The sequence below is a fragment of the Dipodomys spectabilis genome, unplaced genomic scaffold, assembly GCF_019054845.1.
Source record: "Dipodomys spectabilis isolate Male_0828 unplaced genomic scaffold, ASM1905484v1 ptg000783l, whole genome shotgun sequence".
Lineage (NCBI taxonomy): Eukaryota > Metazoa > Chordata > Mammalia > Rodentia > Heteromyidae > Dipodomys > Dipodomys spectabilis.
This window is the reverse complement of record NW_024871460.1, coordinates 11521699-11540841: the sequence shown is the minus strand read 5'-3', so window position 1 is coordinate 11540841 and position 19143 is coordinate 11521699. Positions and strand designations below refer to the sequence as shown.

Here is a 19143-nt window from a genome sequence, read left to right as displayed (position 1 = left end):
TTAGTAGAACTAAACACAAAAGAGAATAAAGGGAGAAAAAAGAATCAGGAATTCAATATATATCCTAAAAAGTAAGACAAGTGAGGGAAGGAGCGAATTGGGAGGGATGGATGAGAAAGCTAAAAGGGGTGACACATATCAAGACACATCATCGGTGTTCACATACTGCTTTGTAAAATGGCCACTCTTTTGTACAACTACTAAATGATAATAAAAATAAGGTACTAATCACAAGCAAAATAAACTCAAAATTAGAAAAGGTGGGGAATATGGATAGGTTGGTGGAACCAAAGCAAAGAGGTAGCAACTCATTTTCCTTTGTAATACTGAACTCTTGGGAATAGATTTTTTAATTGTTGTCACTTGTTAACAAAGTAATATTTACAGTTAGCAGTAGATTAAAAACAAAGAAAGAAAGATACTAACTTCACAACAGTCAGGAAGAAACAAAAAGTTTCAGGAAAGAGAACAGGGCTAAGATTTGTCCCTCACATTCATACCACTAGTAACTACTTCTAAGTAGCTCCTACCTTTCACTGTTCTGCCTTCACCTTATAGTCATCCCATCCATCAATTGATGAAAGTGTTCATGAAACCAGAGCTCTCTTAATCTCATCGATCCTAAAATCTCATCTATCACACTGAGGTGTGCTTTGCTTCACTAATCTCCTACAGATTTGTCAATCCAGTCCAATTGACTATGAAGACACACTGTCAAACAGAATAGAGATTCATGTGGATTATTCTTGAGATTACCTTTGCATTCTGGTTGTCTTCCAGTCCAACTCCCATTAGCTAAACATGTTCTTTCTTCTGAGCCATGAAGGATGTAACCAGTATCACAGGCAAAACGTACAGTGCTTTTAGTTCTGAAATCACTTTCTTGTCTAGAACCATGACCAGGGGTACCCGGATCCCCACATGTACCAGTAGCATCACCTGCAATGCAGGAAATTCAAAATTAATGTGCTAATTCACTAGTTAGGCCAATAGCATAGTAGGTGTTTATTTTTGTTTGCACTGCCTTTTAACATTACTTTGATGGAGTATGAATGTAATTTGTGTTTCCCATCAGAAGAAAAGCAACAAATGAAAAAGAAAATCTCTGTGGAACACAGTGCCATTTTCCTTTTCAGTGATATTTCTAGCTATTAAACAGTTTATAGGTATTTGATTAGTGCTTCTAGACCTAGCTAATTACCAAGCTAATGGAAAATTTGTAACTGAGAGTAATATGAATTCAAATGACAATGCTCTTATCAAACTAATACTACAAACAAAATTTAGAAATTCACATTTTCCTTCTCTGAATTTCCTAATTACTAACAAGTTTTTCATTGTTGTTGCCCTACATCTGTGGGGTGCCATTCCATGCAAATATACTACTGCTCTACCTCTAACTAATTTCTCCCTTAATTTATTGTAACAGTGAATATTGACTTAAAATGAACTCCATTCTATTCCAGTTGGGAAAACATAAAAAGAAATTAGAAACAAGCTAAAATGAAAAGCTATAGTTTAATCTCCATTAAGGATTTGGTTCATATGTACATGTCCACCTTTTGATTTTAGTACTAAGAATTTTCTCACCTTTTACTCTGTGCCTTCATCATTTCTTAAACAATTTTAATCAAAGTCGTCCAAGTGCCAATTCACACTGGGAAGAGGGTACAAAGTCAAGCATATATGCTTTGAAAATTCTCTTTCTAGATGCCATTTTTGCATGTTTCGTGTATGTGGAAATATTTTCACCTCTCTAGTGATACATATTAAAACCACAGAAATATATATGTTTTATTTGGTTTAATAGCAGTTCCTTAATCCACTTCGAGAAGGAGGTATGTATAACCAATCACCAGAGAGTGAAGTTATAAGTTATTACTCCAAAAATAAATGCTTAATTCTCATCAAAGTCAGCTTTAAGGTCACATGTAAGTGATTTTTCTTAGAAAATTGTGATTAAAATTGAAATCCTAAGCAGTTACTTCATAGAGATTAATAGTTTCAAGATTTGGAAACAAAAAGGTCCTTTCACAATGTCCATCTTGAAAGGAGAAATGGCTACCAATAAGTTACTGACATAACTTCCTTAAAAATAGAATAGAATTGAGACTGGATGTTCTACACACTTGCAGAGGTAAAAGTATCACAAATTTTAGAAGAACCCTGTGCTGAGTTAGCAAAAGCTATCTCAAAAACAAAATTAAAAGCCCCAAGATAGTAGCTCAAATGAGAAAGCTCAAAGGGTGAGTCTCTAGAAATAATATAAGAAAGAAAGGAAAATTTGAGAGAATCTATTTGATATCTATTAAAACAAAATAACTGTTTCCTTTTTCATTTTCATATTTTGTAATCAAGAAAATTCACACAAGGATAGTATTGTAAAGCCCCATAGTGTTTTACATAAAGCTGAACATGGCTCCACGCACACACACACACTTCCCTACACATATTGTGCTATTGCCAAAGTTGTACCTGAGCAGTGAGGTTGTGAGCCACTCCAGTGGCCATTTAACTGGCAAGTCCTTGATGACTGGCCTAGGAGAGAACGCTTTCCTGTGCAAGTGTAGTGCACAGTGGCCCCAAATGTGTACTTCTCGCCGGACAAGACTGCGTTAGGAGGAACCCCAGGCTGTCCACAATCAATCACTACAATACATAATTATTGAATATAAAATTTTTTTATATCTCCTATCGAACAACCTGAACCAACATGCTCATGAAAGAATTCAGAAGTACATTTTCTACTCGAACATCTAAGTCATCCAAAAGTATCACATCTTACCTCTATGAAAAGTGGCTTTAAAATATATCATAGAATTTATATAATTAGAATTATGGAAGCTATTCGATCAACCTACCTTTCTTATGAAGAAGTTTAATGGAACTTAAAATATAATTATGAAATAATGTGTAAGAGAGGTGTACAAACATTCAGGTGGTTACAGTAAGTCTGTGGGCATGGTGTGTGCATACATGCACATGTACATCCATAACTGTGTACCTGGCCAAAGATATACACAAGAAAGAGGGGTATGGTAGGTTGGTGAAATAAGGGTATAAGAAGCCATCTAGGTAATGCTGTGTACACAAAAGGTTTTACTTTGTTGTTGTTGCTTTTAATGTAGTATGTGATTTTTTTTGGACTGTTTTGTATGTTCTTTCCCCTATGGTATATCCTCTGATGTAACTGTATTTGATTTTGGTACCTTGGTATTTTATATGTGTGTGTGTGTGTGTGTGTGTGTGTGTGTGTGTGTGTGTTTATTTTAATTAGAGAAGAGAAAGGGAACAATGGAATGGTGAGACAAAGGACAGGGGGTTGGAAACGAATGCAACAGATATATACACAAGACAATATGTTGGAAATGATCTGTACAACTGTGAAATGATCTGTACAACTGTGAGGGGGGGTGTTGGGAAAGAGGGAAAGTAGGAGAAAAATGAGGTAAAGAGCAAAAAGTTTGGCAAAAAATGTACTTATTATCTTCTTTATGTAAATGTAATCCTTCTATACATCACCTTGACAATAAAAGTGATAATAAAATTATATATATATACATAAAAAAGAAGATGGTGGGCTGGGAAGGTGGCTCAGTGATAGAGCGCTTGCCTTGCATGCCTGAGGCCCTGGGTTTGATTCCTCAACACCACGTAAGCAAAAAGAAAAAAGCCGGAAGTGGCGTTGTGGCTAAGTGGTAGCCTTGAGCTGAAGAGCTGAGGGACAGCGCCCAGGCCCAGAGTTCAGGCCCCACGACCGGACACACACACACACAAAAAAGAAGATGGTGTAGGTGGATCTGTGATTCACAGTGTATCTTAAGAACAGAATCATTCAATTGCTGATGTGCCATAGTGAGGAAATATTTGTTGTTTTGCCATTTAAAACACTGCTGGGCATAGCAGAAACCAAAGGCCAAAGAATCTACAATATTCTTTATAAGATAGAGGTGGCTTGGGAAATTAATGTGTGCTTTCTATTAGCCAGACTTAGAAAAAGCTATTGTGCCATATATTTCTACAGTCAAATTGAAAATTATTGAAGGACCCATAAATGTAATAGGACCTTTAGGTACTTAGCACACAACAGGGAGTAATACAAGAAGGAAAAAGGGAAAAAGTCTATGAGAGCTAAGTAATCTCAAGAAACTTCAGGTTCACACAGCCTATAAATCATTTTTACTTCTAATGATCTAGCTAAACAAAACCAATTAAATGATTTACAACCATCTACTAAAAGAAAGAAATTAAATTCTAGTCATCAGGTCAATTTGCTAAATGATTTACAGAAAATCTGCAATTTTATGAGTATGATAAAAAACTTTGTTAATACTTGTATATGGTCAGAAATTTTACTTCATGAATATAAAAGAAATGCTTCTTGATAATAAATGATCATAAAATAATTTTATAAATGAACAACTTAGGATCCATTACTTAAAATTACTTGCATAATAATTTATTGACACACTAAACCTTAACTCTAGTTTTTCTATTCTTTATCAAGTCTAAGCCTCACCAATTCTTTCAGTTTGAGACCTGTCAGTTGATTAAATCTTTAGGATTTTCGAGGCATATATTTTTCTAAGTAATTCATAATTACTTCTATTAAATTATTTTTCAGTAAAATAAATTTGGTTTATCTCTGCTAAATTATTTTCTCATAACCTGTGTGAGTCATATACTTGCACTTTAATAAAAATGTAGCAAAACAATATCATTCAGTGTTCACTGACATGGAAGATGTGTGTATTAACATTATTGTACTATTTATTTGTATGTGATACATATTTAATATCAGTAAGTTGTAAATAACACATTTGTTTACAGTTCCAAGTATTCATAAGCTATAAAGGCTACTGATATTAAGACTAATTTTGCTAAATGAAATTTCAAATAGTAACACAAAATAAAAATATTAACACAAAATAAACAGGATTGCTATTTTTAGATATAGTAGCAGAATATGAAAGACAATGACTGTCATAGTTTGTTTACTCCACTTAAGCTAAATTTCAAAGAATAATGGAGAAAATTTAATACATATATGTATGTGTGTATTTTATAAAGACAATAAACATCGATATTGCTTCCCCAGCCTAATCTCAAGGAAGAATTCACATTATCTACTTACTGATACATTCTGGTAAGGGTTTGTCCCATTGCCCATTTGGTTGACATATCAGAACTGATGATCCAAATAAAAAATATCCAGGATTGCAGTCGTAGAAAACCACAGTGCCATAGGTGAAATTTCCATGTTCGATTTTGCTTTCACGTTTGGAATTGGCTGGAATTCCGGGGTCAGAACAATTGACCACTAAAGAGCGACAAATTTTTATTTTTATTTAATATAATTAATTTAATTTAATTTTAATTTATTTTTACTAATAATATAGTTCTAAGTAAAGCTTAGTTTTCTGAACTAAATTCATATAAATGAAAGGTTTACAAGATACAATCAATCCATGTAGCAGTTACAAATTGGACTGGATTTGTGTTATGAAAAGTATGAAGATAAAAGTAGCAATATTTTCACAAGATCAGCTCCATAAAATTACATTGTCACAGATTTCCAAATGCCTTCTCTTTCTGGATGTGGTGCCACTCAGGGCTGGAATTCAGAACCTGAGTTCTTCTCAGCTCTTTGACTTATGGCTACTACTCAACCACTGGAGTCACCTCTCCACTCTAAGAATGACATTTATTAAGCAAATGGTGACTATGGTGGGGAGAGGGAAACAAAAGCATAGACAGTTGATTTTCCTCACTTTTTAAAATTTTTTGTCAGTCGTGGGACTTGAACTCTGGGCCTGGGCACTGTTCCTCAGCTCTTCAGCTCAAGGCTGGGGCTCTACCACTTGATTCACAGCGCCACTTCCTCTCCACATTTTTTATTAACGTCATTTTGACATGTCTATTTATGTATGCAATGTACCTTAGGCAGAGTTATCTTCCCCTTTATTCTCCCTCATCACCCTATACCCCATTCTCAAGATCATCTCCACAGTCATCTCATTGTTCCATTTTTCACACTTGCTCATAAAGTGTTTAGACCATATGCACACTCCTTCACCCTGTCCTTCCATCTTAACCTCACACTACTAACTACACACACCACATAAGATCTGTCTTACATTCCTGTCATTTTTTTTATTAAATGCTAATTGTTTAAAGGGATTTCACCCTGGGATCTCACATATGCCCACAGACTTAATCAGATCGAGTCCTTGGTTATTCTCACTTTCCCCATCTCTGCTATCCCCTTCCATTAATTTTGAAGCAAACTTGAAGTTGAAATAGTCTCTATGTGTTTTTATTCAAACTCTGAAATGGGTAAAATACAATAATATTAATCATTGGTAAAGCCTGCCAGTGTGACTTTTAAAACTAAATTGAACTATTTTAGAATGAAAGTAAGGCATTGATAATGAGATGACAGCAATATTAAAGTGCTTTTGGGATTAGTTTGAAACTAATCTTCACTCACACAGATATGTTAACACCATGTCCAAAAGGGATGTAGTTCAACTTTACCTTTGCACACAGGAGGAGGGTGACTCCACTGTCTGTTTGCCTGGCATTGGGCCTTTGTTGGTCCTTGCATAAGATAACCAGTGTTGCAAGAGAATGTGACCACATCATTAAAGTTGAAACCATTTCCACTTGTTCTTCCATAAATTGGACTTCCAGGATGACCACAGCTTACAGCTAATATCATTGGAGTAAGGATTAAACATAAGAATACTCAGTTACCAACTATGACATAATTATATTTAATCTTTTTAAAACAAACTAGAAAGACCACCTCACTTTGGGATATATGTATATATCATATATATGATATGATGTATAAATACGATTTGGTATGATATATATATATATATATATTACTAATGTGATATAACAAATTTGGAAAATAAAATATATGACAAATAGGGCTATATTAATATATATGTATATATAAAACCATTTTAAATTTTGATAATTTTATTTAAGTGACAAATACTTGTTTGATGTCTCATGGTATTATTTCATTCTCTACTTTTTGTTTTAAGTAAATAACACAAAATTTATGAGAAATGAAGTTCCTGTTAATTTGGAGGAAGGACCTAAATTGAAGCCGTTTTCCTTTTCTAGTTGAGCCTCAGGAGTAAAAATTCTTAAAGGCACTGTCATAGTTAATTTTGAACTAGCTCTTGGTATTAGGTAGCAATCTGTTTGGAAAAAGATAGATTGATAACCAGAAGTGCACTTGAAGATCAATTTATATGACTACCTAACTTGGACAATAAAAGATAATGTTTTGAGATTTCCATATTAATATTCATCTAACGATTCAATCTTATTGGATGATATTCTCCACCATTGATATTAGACAATTTCACACAATTTTGCTTGGGAAGAATATTCTCAGATGAATTAGTTAACCTCTTATAATGTTATAATTATGCTATAAATTTTATAAAGAGTTGGCTTTCCCCTAACACAATGTGTTTCTATGAACTGTTTTATTACATCACCTCACATTGTTAATCAGAGCAGTTTCAGTAGCTGGGCTTCATAATTGGGCATAGTGAAAGACCACAGTCAATTTTAGTACTTTCAAAATGACTTGCACACAATTATTTCTCAGCTGCACTGTTAATGTCAGCTTACTCACTCATTTGGGAATTTAACTGCATCTTATTCTTGTTTAAAATTATCAATAACGAAACTAGATTTACCCTGAAGACCAATTTTCACTGATAGTCTCAATTATTCAACAAGAAAAACAGTGACTTAAGTTGACTATGCTTGAATATAAATGAAAAGCAAAATACATAGGACCCATGCTAGTAGAATCGTCAGACTTATTCTTAAAAATCATCAACTCTTCAATAACGTGTATCATTGTGTGTCCATGTGTGTATATGTATGTGTGTGTTTATGATGGCTTAGAAGATGGTTTTAAACATTTAAACTACCTGTATGTTTTATTATTCTTTTTCAAAACACAAAAGTATTTATTTCTAAATTTAGAATTTGAACAAATTTTTGATGAATTTATACATACAAGTTGAATTAGTCATAGTATAAATGAAATCTTTCCTGTGAACCCATATTAAATTATCAAGACAGGTGTCTGAGGCTCACACCTGTAATACTAGCTTATCAGGAGGCTGAGATCCAAGGATCATGGTTCAAAGCCAGCCCAGCAGGAAAGACTGTGAGACTCTTGTTTTTTTTTAATTTAATTTAATTTTATTTGTGAACATAATGTACAGAGGGGTTACAATTACTCTTATCTCAAATTAAACTACAAAAAAACCCAAGGTAGAGTAGCGGCTCAAGGGGTAGAATACTAGCTTGAGCACAAAAGCTTGGGGATTGCCCTCAGGCCGTGTGATCAAGCTCTAGGACCAGTACACACACACACACACACACACTCAATATATCATGTACTTCTCTTAAATTTTGAAAATCTCCATCTTCTGTTATTTAAATTTAAATATATGCATGGTATTGAATATGTTAGTAAACAATTTTAAAATAAATATCAGTAATTAGAGATATGTAATTAGACCAAAAATGACATGGGTAATTGATTTAGAGTCCAAAATAAGGTAAGTTGTGATATAAGCATTCATTGTGTATGAAAATGCATTCAATCTAGCATTATTCATCAGTATTTTTGTTTTGTGCTATAATTATCATAATAAATACAATGCATGAGAGCCCGGAGATTTGACTATCTTTCCATACATCATAGGGGAATGAATTTCCAGTATTCTCACTCTAGATTTAGTGTGGATGGTGCAGTCAGGTTGCTTCAAGTGATCTGGCTTGCAAAGGGTGCTAGGACAATAAGAGTTCTTAGTTCTTATTTGGAGATATGGAAGGCTTGGCACTATTCATGCACAAGAGGTTGGTCAGAGGTCTATACTATACCAGTGACAGAGTATCAAAGTCCACTCCCCATTGAGATTCTCAACACTGAGTATGACTAAGTACCAGTCCTTGACTTGGTCAGCAAAGAGTGAATTATAGTGAAAAAGTATTAATTGGAAATTAACTTTATTTTTCATGTAATTTGAAATATTTTTAAACATTTCAAATGCTCACTCACAAAAAGTCTTAGTTATTTTGATTGTACATATTTAATCTGGATATATTTTAAGAATATATTGAGGGGGCTGGGAAGGTGGCTCAGTGGTAGAGCACTTGCCTTGTATGCTCGAGGCCCTGGGTTCGATTCCTTAGCACCACATAAGCAAAAAGAAAAAAGCCGGAAGTGGTGCTGTGGCTCAAGTGGTAGAGCTCTAGCCTTGAGCTGAAGAGCTGAGGGACAGTGCCCAGGCCCAGAGTTCAGGCCCCACTACCGGACCCCAAAAAAAAAAAAAAAGAATATATTGAATTTTGGAGTTAACAGGAGCCACATCCATAAGTGTTAACTATTTGCTGCTTTTGTAAAAGAATTAGTCTAAAGCAAGAGAACATGACTTCTATTAGCTCCTATAAGTATCAGTAGGGCTGAAGTGAGAACTTGTCATGTAATTATTCATCATAGATGATAATTTCGTTTTATTCTAATTTTACTTTGTCAGAATATTATTTGGTGTATAGATACAGCATACTTTTAAAAATAGAAAACATTTATCAGAAGAATTTTCTCCTAAAAATAAAGCTTTGTTGGATCACAACAGAAGACTATCAATAATGTTGCATTAAATCCTTATATTCCAAATTCTGTTGAGAATGTACCATCTGTATATAAATATTTATTTATAAATATGTTGTATATATGCTTATGTATATATTCGAAACTGAGGAGGTGAATTTAATTTTTTGTCACTTTTCAAAAGAGTAATTGGTGATGATTTGTTAAATCTGTCCTATGTGTCGTTGATTAATTCTGTTGGACATAAAATCTCATTAGTTCAGAATGTCCTTGATCTTGTAGTACTGTCTATTTCTGCCACTCAAGTGCTGAGATTGCAAAAACAAACTACCATGCTTACTTTTTTGTTTAAAAAATTATAAACAAACATTATTAACTTTTCTGATTTTCCCTGTGTGCTTTATGGGCAGCAGAACACATCCCACTTTAAAGGCTATTGAATAAAACTATAAAAGGATAGATTGTGGAAAGTTATTTTGTACTGTTATATATAATATGCAAACAGAATTGTTTATCTAGCTAAAGAAAACAAATATTATTTGCTTTATTACCAGGCTTGCCATGCTTACTTACGCACACAGGATGGGAGTTGACCAGACCAATTATGGTCCTGTTGACAGATTCTCACTGAAGAACCAATCAATCGAAAACCAGGATTACACTGATATACAACGGTGTCCCTGTATCCATAATTTTCCCCAATGACTTGACCATTCACAATGAGTTCTGGAATTCCACAATGACCCGCTGAAGTAGATCATAGAGTATTAGTGAGTTACTTCTTTGTAACATTTGAAAGTTAATTGAAAGTATGTAAAAAATAAGTCCCACATAATTACATGATATGAAATAACTATCAAATACTTAACAAAACACCAGATACTGGGAAATATATCCACTTTGAGTGACATAATTTTTTTTTTGTTTTGGTTGGTTGTGGGGTCTGCTCTCCCTCAGCTCTTTATCTCAAGGCTAGCACTCTACCACTTGAGCCACAGAGCCACTTCTGGTTTTCTGAGTGGTTTCGTGGAGATAAGAGTCTCATGGACTTTCCTGTCTGGGGTGGCTTTGAACCTGGATTCTCAGATCTCAGTCGCTAGGATTACAGGTGTGAGGCACCGGCGCCCAGCTAGAGTGACATAAATCTTAAAGAAAGCATAAAATATTGATACATATATTCATATTATATATTATAAGTACATATTTATATTTATATCTATATGAATGAAAAATCACATCAAAAATTGAAAAATATAGATAAAGCAGTGCTTGTAAAAACTGTACAGGTTTACCAGAAAATTGGAAGTCGTGCTGTGGCTCAAGTGGTAAAGTGCACTCCTTGGGCTGAAGAGCTCAGGGACAGTGCTCTGGCCCAGAGCCCCATGACCATAAAAAAAAGTACAGGTTTAAGGGTTCACATTGTAGAAAAGATGATTAGATGATATACAGATAAATAGATGATAGATAATCAATGACTTAAAATCTAAACTTTAGAAGGAAAAAACTAAGGAAAATGAAATTAAGATAAATTAAATGAACAGAAAAGAATATATCAGATAAATATGGAAATCAACTTTAGGATATGAAAAATATGTAGAAGATGGCAGATTGATATAGATAGACAGGTAAGTAGATTTACATCTATATCTACATCTATATCTATATATGTCAATAGAGGAAATCTACACAGATAACATAGAAGAACATGAGATTGGAATAATAGTTCAATTTGAAGAGAATTTGTTTAGTAACAATCTATATTCCTATGTAGAACAATAAAGTATTTTGAGACATTTTTATCATTGTTTAGTTTTATTTGGATTATTTGATTTTTGTTGTTTCCTTTTCTTTTATTTTCTTTTGTCTCATACCTCTTACTATTAATCTACCACAACTTATTTATCTCTTTTTTTTTTTTCGGTCATGGAGCTTGAACTCTGGGCCTGGGCGCTGTCCCTCAGCTCTTCAGCTCAAGGCGAGCACTCTACCACTTGAGCTACAGCGCCACTTCCGGTTTTCTGGTGGTTTATTGGAGATAGGAGTCTCACGGTCTTTCCTGCCCGGGCTGGCTTTGAACCGTGATCCTCAGATCTCAGCCTCCTGAGTAGCTAGGATTACAGGCGTGAGCCACCAGCGCCCGGCTCTTATTTATCTCTTATTCTATGACTTTCATGTTTTCTACTTATGTATAACTTCTCGAATCCCTAATTTTTCTGACAACTATCTATACACTTAGCACTTCTCATTCAGTGTCTACTATCTTCTTTACTTCACACTTTGCTTGATCAAGCACATTCCTAATAGTTTAGTTTAGATAAGATGATGATGATGTTAAGCGAAATGAGGCTCAAGATAGGGACACAAGTGGTATTTTTTCTTTTTTTCTATTGTTCCTGATGTAGTTATAAGTACCATATGATTTTTTTGTTTCTTTGTATGTTCCTCCTTCACAGTTTAACCCCTGTTTTCACTTTATTTGATGTAAGTGCCCTGCATCTTGTGTATACACTTCTTCAGCTTGGGGAGGGGAAGGGGAAAAAAAGGCTTAAATAGGGATATAGGTTAACCCATTGTAACAATGAGATGTACAAGATACTATGTTGAAAATGAACTTTACAATTTAAGTGGGGGAAAGTAAGGGGAGTGTAGTTGTGGAGATGGGAGGGAAGGGATGGTAGGGGAAAAACAAAGGAGAAGGTAACAATGCTTGATAGGAAGTGTACTCATTACCTTGTTCATGTAACTGTAACCCCTCTGTACAATATTTTTATAATAAAAAACATATTAAAAAAAGAAATATAAAATACCCAGCCCCCAGTACTTTGAGCATGACTAGAGATGTACATAATATTACCAAGGTCATTATATTTATGAAAATATTTCACTGATTTTTGAATTGGAAAAGGCATGAAAGCCAACATATACCTGCAAACTAGTCATGTGAAATAGCTTATTAACCCATCTAACAAATTCATCAAGAATAAAATAACCTACTGGAAAAATTGATTATAGGGATATAAAATCCCATACCATAACGGTGTCTCAATAGAATAAAGCCCAAAACAGAAATAAAAGAAAAATGAGAAAATAGGATAAAACTGTATAACACTTTTAGAAAACATGAATTATAAAACAAAATAAAAAATGAATATAAGTAGTAATTTAATGAGAAACTGAGAAAAAGCTAACAAAGTTCAAGTGAATATAATAAAGAGCTAAATAAGTTTAAAATAATAGTTACTTGAGATAAAAGAAGACAATGCAAAACATGGAACAAGATCTCAATAAAGAGATAGAAATCCCAGAAAACAATCAAACTTAATGCCAAGGAATAAAAATAAAATAAAGTAGAAAGCTTCACACACACAATAGATGATATAGAAGAAAAAATTGGGGCTTGAATACAGAAGATATACAGTACAGATAAAGAAAGTAACCATACAAAATATCAAAGAACAATAAAAACAATTTGTAAGAACATAATTAAAAGACAAAATTTCCATCCTATAAGTATTAAAAAGAAACCCTTAAGTATTTTGAATGATCTACTCATCAATCTCTTTTAAAAATAAAGACATCTTAACAAGTATCATAAAATGATGCTTAATAATTTAAGCAAGATATTTACCATTGTGTATTTATCTTTTTTAAACTTGTCATTTAAGTAGATTAAGATATAGTTGATATAAATACACATTGAGTTTTGCTGCCGATTTATGGGAAACAAGTCTCGGAAAATTAAATTAAACTTTCATTTGAAGCCTGGTGAGGTTTAGATGAGATTTGCTCCTAGAAATAACCCTGGGCAGAAATGCCTGTGAGATTCTTCTCTCTTCTTAATCACATGCAAAAAAGGTGGAATTGGAGCTGTGGCTCAACTGTAGAGCATTAACCTTGGGCTAAAAGTTCAGGGACTGCATCTAGATGTTGAGTTAAAGCCCCAGGACTACATACATGTGCTCAAACACATTTAATACTTTTCTGTTTAATAGTTTCTACCATAAGTGACCCAGTTTTTAAAGGGATTTTTAGCATCCTTAAATGAATGAGCATTAGTTTTAATCTTACATTGGGGTGAGGGATATCTGTCTTTTCTCCAGTCTATGTCTGTAAAAGTTGGTTAAAGTGATTTAAAAATCTTTACCTAGACATTTGGTTTCTGATCCACTCCAAAGGCCAGAAGAAAGGCATTCCCGCACAGCTGACCCAACAAGCATGAATCCTGAATCACATGTAAAGATAGCTGTGGAACCATATGAAGTCTGAGTTCCAATCTTGTTTCCATTTGGAGGTGTGGGTAATTCTCCACAGGAAATAACTTAGAAAGAGGAAAGAAAGAAGGATTCTTTCAGACACATCCAATACATGGTTGTAAAATTTACTTTTGACATTTTGAGCCAGGCACTCATAATCCTAGCTACTCAGGAAGCTGAGGTCTGAGGATCACAGAAAATCCCTGAGACTCTTATCTCCAATTAACCACCAGAAAACCAGAACTGTGCCTCCAAGTGGTAAATAACTAGCCTTGAGCAAAAGAGCTTAGGGTCATGCCCAGGCCTGAGTTCAAGTGCCACAACCAACAACAACAAATTAAAGATTATGCGCGTGCGCACGCACGCGCGCACACACACACACACACACACACACACACACACACACATTTTGAATAGTTTATGATCTGGTGCATTTAAAACTGAATTTTTTCCAAGTGCTGTGACTCAAGACTGTAATTGTACTTATTTGAGAGGCAGAGATGATTGGTATCTTAGTCTGAGACTTGTTTCAGTGTAAAAGTTTGAGAATCTCTCAATAGTTGCTGAATCTAGTGTCTTGGGCCTATTACCTCAACAAACAGAAAAGCACCAATATGGAGAATCACAGCCCAGGCTGGCCTGATCATAAAGCAGTGCTCTACTTTGAAAGTAAACAATGTTAAAAAGAGTATTGGTGTGGCTTGGCTCAGGTGATACAGTGCTTGTCTGTCACCATGGGGACCTGAGTTCAATCTCTAGTACCATCAAGAAAATAAAGCCTGAAATTGATATTATACATCATGTTTCAATTTGAAAGTATGAAGGACAGATATACTTCAATGTTTATTCTGCTTTTGAAAAAAATTAAATACAATCTATTATAACCATATAAAAATTGTATGTATTAATAAGATAATGTTTATTTTGAGATATATATAGAGAGAGTAATGCTTAAGTTAGGATAACATTTAGCTTCTTAATGTTTGCATAAAATCTTCTTTGCGGGAGAAATTTGTTAAAGTTTTTTGAACTTTTTGGGGGGTGCTTAATTAAGCTGATTGTATTGAAAAACACCATATTGTTAAAGAGTATTTAATTCATTAGTTCAAAGTATTTTCCTAATTGATAAAGTAGCAGCAGGTTTGTCTTTCAACTTGTGGAAGCTAGTTTCCTTGTATATAAGTACTATATAAAGGTTATATTAAGATAATCCTTATAGAAATAATTTTATAATATATATCTTTATATTATCTTTATATAAAGATGAGTATTATATAAAGATTGTGTATATACAAAATATTTCATTTTCACAGCATGCCTCAGGATCTGTCATGAAGTTTTAAAAATAAAGAAGGCAGATTAACTGATTTGCTAAGTCATTTAGAAGTTACCTGTTATAATTCCTTCATTTAAATGAAATGTCATTCTGGGATGAACACAAAAATAGCTAACATTTATTGTTTACTACGTAATGGGTACTATTATTAGCAATTTCAGTTATGTATTTTTCAAAATAAATTTGGAAGTAGATACAATGGTTGTCAGAATTATTGTAAGTAGGTCCTGTACACATAAAAAAAGTTAAATAAGTTTAGAAAGTTAACAAAGCGTATAAACAGATAATAAAGATATAAACCTGACAGTGTAATTCTAGAACCTAATATCTAACCATTAGCTCATAAACTTCATTCTTGCTCTAACTGCTGCTTTCAGCTTTAGTTTAGATGTCTATAACATGAACAAGTTGATAAATCTTAAATAATTACATATAAAGTTCAGAACATAAAATATAATTTAGAAATCTATTTTTAAATTTTTAATTAATCAGTATGATGATCATTTAACTCTTAGAAGCCATAAAGTTCTGTACTGTTATATAGATTTAGTAAACTTAAAAGCATAGAACATTCATAAATAACATATGAGCAGGTACTTATGCACTTATACACTTATTGCATCTAAGTGAGTTATCTGGTATTGTTAGCTGAATGAGCTCCCTTCCCTTGGCTTAGCATGCTCCTTCCCCTCTCCACAGCTTAGCATGCGCCCTTCCTGGGCAACACTAGGCCCATTTCCTCAAGGCAGTAAATAATCAGCCTCCAACCCTCTTTACCTTGAGATGGCACTCCTCTGGGGCAGCTATCACCAAATAAAGCATCAAGAGCCCCTTAGAGTGACCTTCAGATCTGGGCAGCTGCAGGGCCCCTTATCTATTACTTGGGCAGCAGCCATAAATCCTAGTCCACCACGATGAAGCACCTGGCCCACATGTCCACAGGAGCGTCTCTGCCCACTAGTTTTGTCTAGCCCCTCCTAGCCTAAGTAGGTTATGTAAGTCACCTCAGACAATAGCTGGCACTTCTTCTCACCCCTCTCTTGTGAGAAGGGGTATTGCTGGTCCCTTTACTGGCAATAAACCTTTTCTTTGTTCATTGTCTATGTGGTTTTCTGGCAAAGTCTCTTTTAATCTAACAGCTATATTAAAATTCTGAATCGTTTTAAATTCATCACAACTCTTTATTTTCTTAGTTAAAAATTGTAGCTGTCTGTGCCGTATGTCATAGATGTTTTGGATGCAAATTAAAAAGCTGAATTTTTAGAATAGCGTATCTCCTAGAGGAAAGTAACTATCTAAAACAGTGAATGATTTTCAATGGATTGCAACCTATTTCATTAGAATGTTCTGTGCTGAGTTAGGTTGTATATAGTAAATCCTGGCTTTTTATGGAAACTGAGGGAAATAATCTGAATTAGCTGCTCATTTGGACTCAATAAGATCCATAAGGAGTTCAATGAAATATTGCTGTCAATATGTCCTAGCATTGGACCTTTGCATCCACTCTGCCCAATGGTTGCTATCCTAGTTTACTGTCAAGGAAATCTGGGATAACAGAGACTAAGCATTATATAGCATGGCAATATCAAATGTTTATATCTGGTGATCAGTTTCTTTTTTGTCTAAAATGAGCTTAATATATCTAAATGGTAAAATTTGCGTCTGTCAAATTGTAAGTCCATATGTTTTTCTATTGAGAAGCTTTAATATATAATGAGATAATCATATTAGTCTTATTATCTAGCTATTCATGGTTGCGTACACCTATAATACCAACTAATCGGGATACTTATGTAGGAAGATTGCTTGAACATGGCTATTTCAGGCCATTTGACTAACAGGATGACACCTGTTTTGTGAGTAAAAATTAGTAATAGTATTGTTCCTTTGATATGTTTGTAAACAAAGAGAATCAAACAATAAAATCACCAATGATGGTTATGAATAAATTTAAGAGCAGATCCTTACTTTGGCAATATGGTCTTTCATTTCTCCAGCTCCAGGTACCATTAGGAAGGCATTCAATAGAAGCAGGACCTAGTCCGTGATAACCAGGGTCACAGCTGAAAACTACTTTGGTTTTATATTCATAATGTGACCCGTTCACAATTCTCCATCTTCCGTGTTCCAAAGTGAAGGAATTGATGCTTGGACATGTAACAACTACAGAAGGCAAGAATGTAAATTGCAAAAAAGTCAACTATATTTGTTCCATCTTTTAACTCTACATAAGTACATACTCACTTCTTTAGGTCTCTATGCCTTAATTTATTTATTGTTATGCCATATGAAATCTTTATCATTTATTCTCTATTCTTTCTCCATATATTTTTCCCTAATTTACCTATTTTTGGTACCACTACAGTTCCCTACATAGCTTGCTGTTAAAAATCCAGCTCTTTATCAACATCATTCTATCCACTATAGTCCCAACTACTGCATTCACTTTTATTTCTAATTTTGTATGTTTGCAACATTGCAAGTTAGGTACATTTGTAGGAAATTTGTATGATGTTAATATTTGTATATGTAAGCACTTTAATACAAACTGACATCAAAATTTGTTTAAGGTAAACAAAGTATAATGATAACTAGATACTTGTGTTATAATCACAACTAATTGTCCTAATTTTATATGAAACCACAATAAATTTGAAATGTTAGGACTAAATGGAAACAATTGAAATATAGAGAGGAAATGAAGATTTTGTTTTTAAACTAACAGCCCTTTTGTTTCAATTTACTTAGCAGAACTATTATCAGTAATCATGTAATATTCACTAATCTATTAAAGTAGTACTGATGGAAATGGAAGTGTCAGTGACTTGAAGACTAGTAAGTAAGTCAAAAATCATGGATATCTCAACTTTGTTCTTTGTTCTCATAAAACTCATAGAGAAATTTCCTGAACTACAATTTCATAATGCAAGAAGAAATTTTTTCTCAAAAGTCTGTGTATTGTAAACATGTTGGTGAATGGATAACTTTTGCAATAAATGAATGTCAGTTTTATATGATAAAAGTTTTATATGATAAAAATTCAAGTTCCAAAATGAGTTCAAAGTCTTTTTCTCTCCTCATTTTAAGATAACTTAATTAATTTTTCTCCCCCGTTAGGTCAGTTCATTTTAGAAAATTGGTTTTGACAATTCAGCAACACATAAATTTCCAGGCACACATGATGGCAGTAGAAACACCAATAGGAGCACCGCCTCTCCAGACGCACCTACACAGCGAGGGGTTTTGTTGTGGTTGCTCCAAGTCCCATCGGACTGGCATGCAGCTGTGGTGAGCTCCTTGGAGGAAAGTCTGTATCCATCATTACAAAAGTAGGTGACTCGAGTTCCCACCAGGTAATCCGTTGTGAGTATACCTCCATTCGTCGGTGCTTTAGGAATCCCACAGGAAATTGCTAAAATAGTATAAGCATGCAAAAGTATGAAATGAAAGTATGAAAACAAAACTGTATTGACACAAATAGCAAATACTTAACATACTACATAAATCTATTCAAACATTTGAAGATACCTTGGGGTTTTTTCCAATCCTCTAAAAGAAATTCAGAATAACTCATGAGCATTCTTTTCTAATAATTTGTGAAAGCTTTGATGTATTTGGGGCACCGTACGTCACCTTGGCAGGCAGGGACCGGCGCATCCCATGCATGGTACCCATAGGAAGACTTTCTGCATACGGCACTGCTCTTGCCAACCAGTCGGAATCCTCGATCACAGGCCCAGCGGACCACACTGTTTAGCTGCCCACCTGTCTGACTGATGATGTAGCCGTGGGGAGGGGACTCCGGGGTACTACAGTAGAAAGCTTTTCAAAGGAAAACAGAGTCAATGCTTAATTGGGGAATCAGAAATCCTTTAGCACCTAAAATTATCAAC

General features: G+C 34.1%; 1 protein-coding gene across 4 annotated transcripts in view; it reads right to left on the bottom strand.

Annotated features, from left to right (window-relative positions):
- Positions 1–19143, bottom strand: part of Csmd3 (CUB and Sushi multiple domains 3) — a 926836-nt gene that overhangs the window by 48893 nt on the left and 858800 nt on the right. For 3 of the 4 annotated variants that reach the window (XM_042673149.1, XM_042673150.1, XM_042673152.1), the window contains 9 exons: positions 18884–19072; positions 18477–18662; positions 17219–17413; positions 13806–13979; positions 10235–10408; positions 6538–6711; positions 5135–5320; positions 2476–2649; positions 757–939 (listed from right to left, as the gene is read on the bottom strand). In XM_042673149.1, the coding sequence (XP_042529083.1) occupies positions 757–939; positions 2476–2649; positions 5135–5320; positions 6538–6711; positions 10235–10408; positions 13806–13979; positions 17219–17413; positions 18477–18662; positions 18884–19072 (1635 nt within the window). The remainder of the gene's footprint in view (positions 1–756; positions 940–2475; positions 2650–5134; positions 5321–6537; positions 6712–10234; positions 10409–13805; positions 13980–17218; positions 17414–18476; positions 18663–18883; positions 19073–19143) is intronic. The other variant, XM_042673151.1, reaches the window with a different exon arrangement.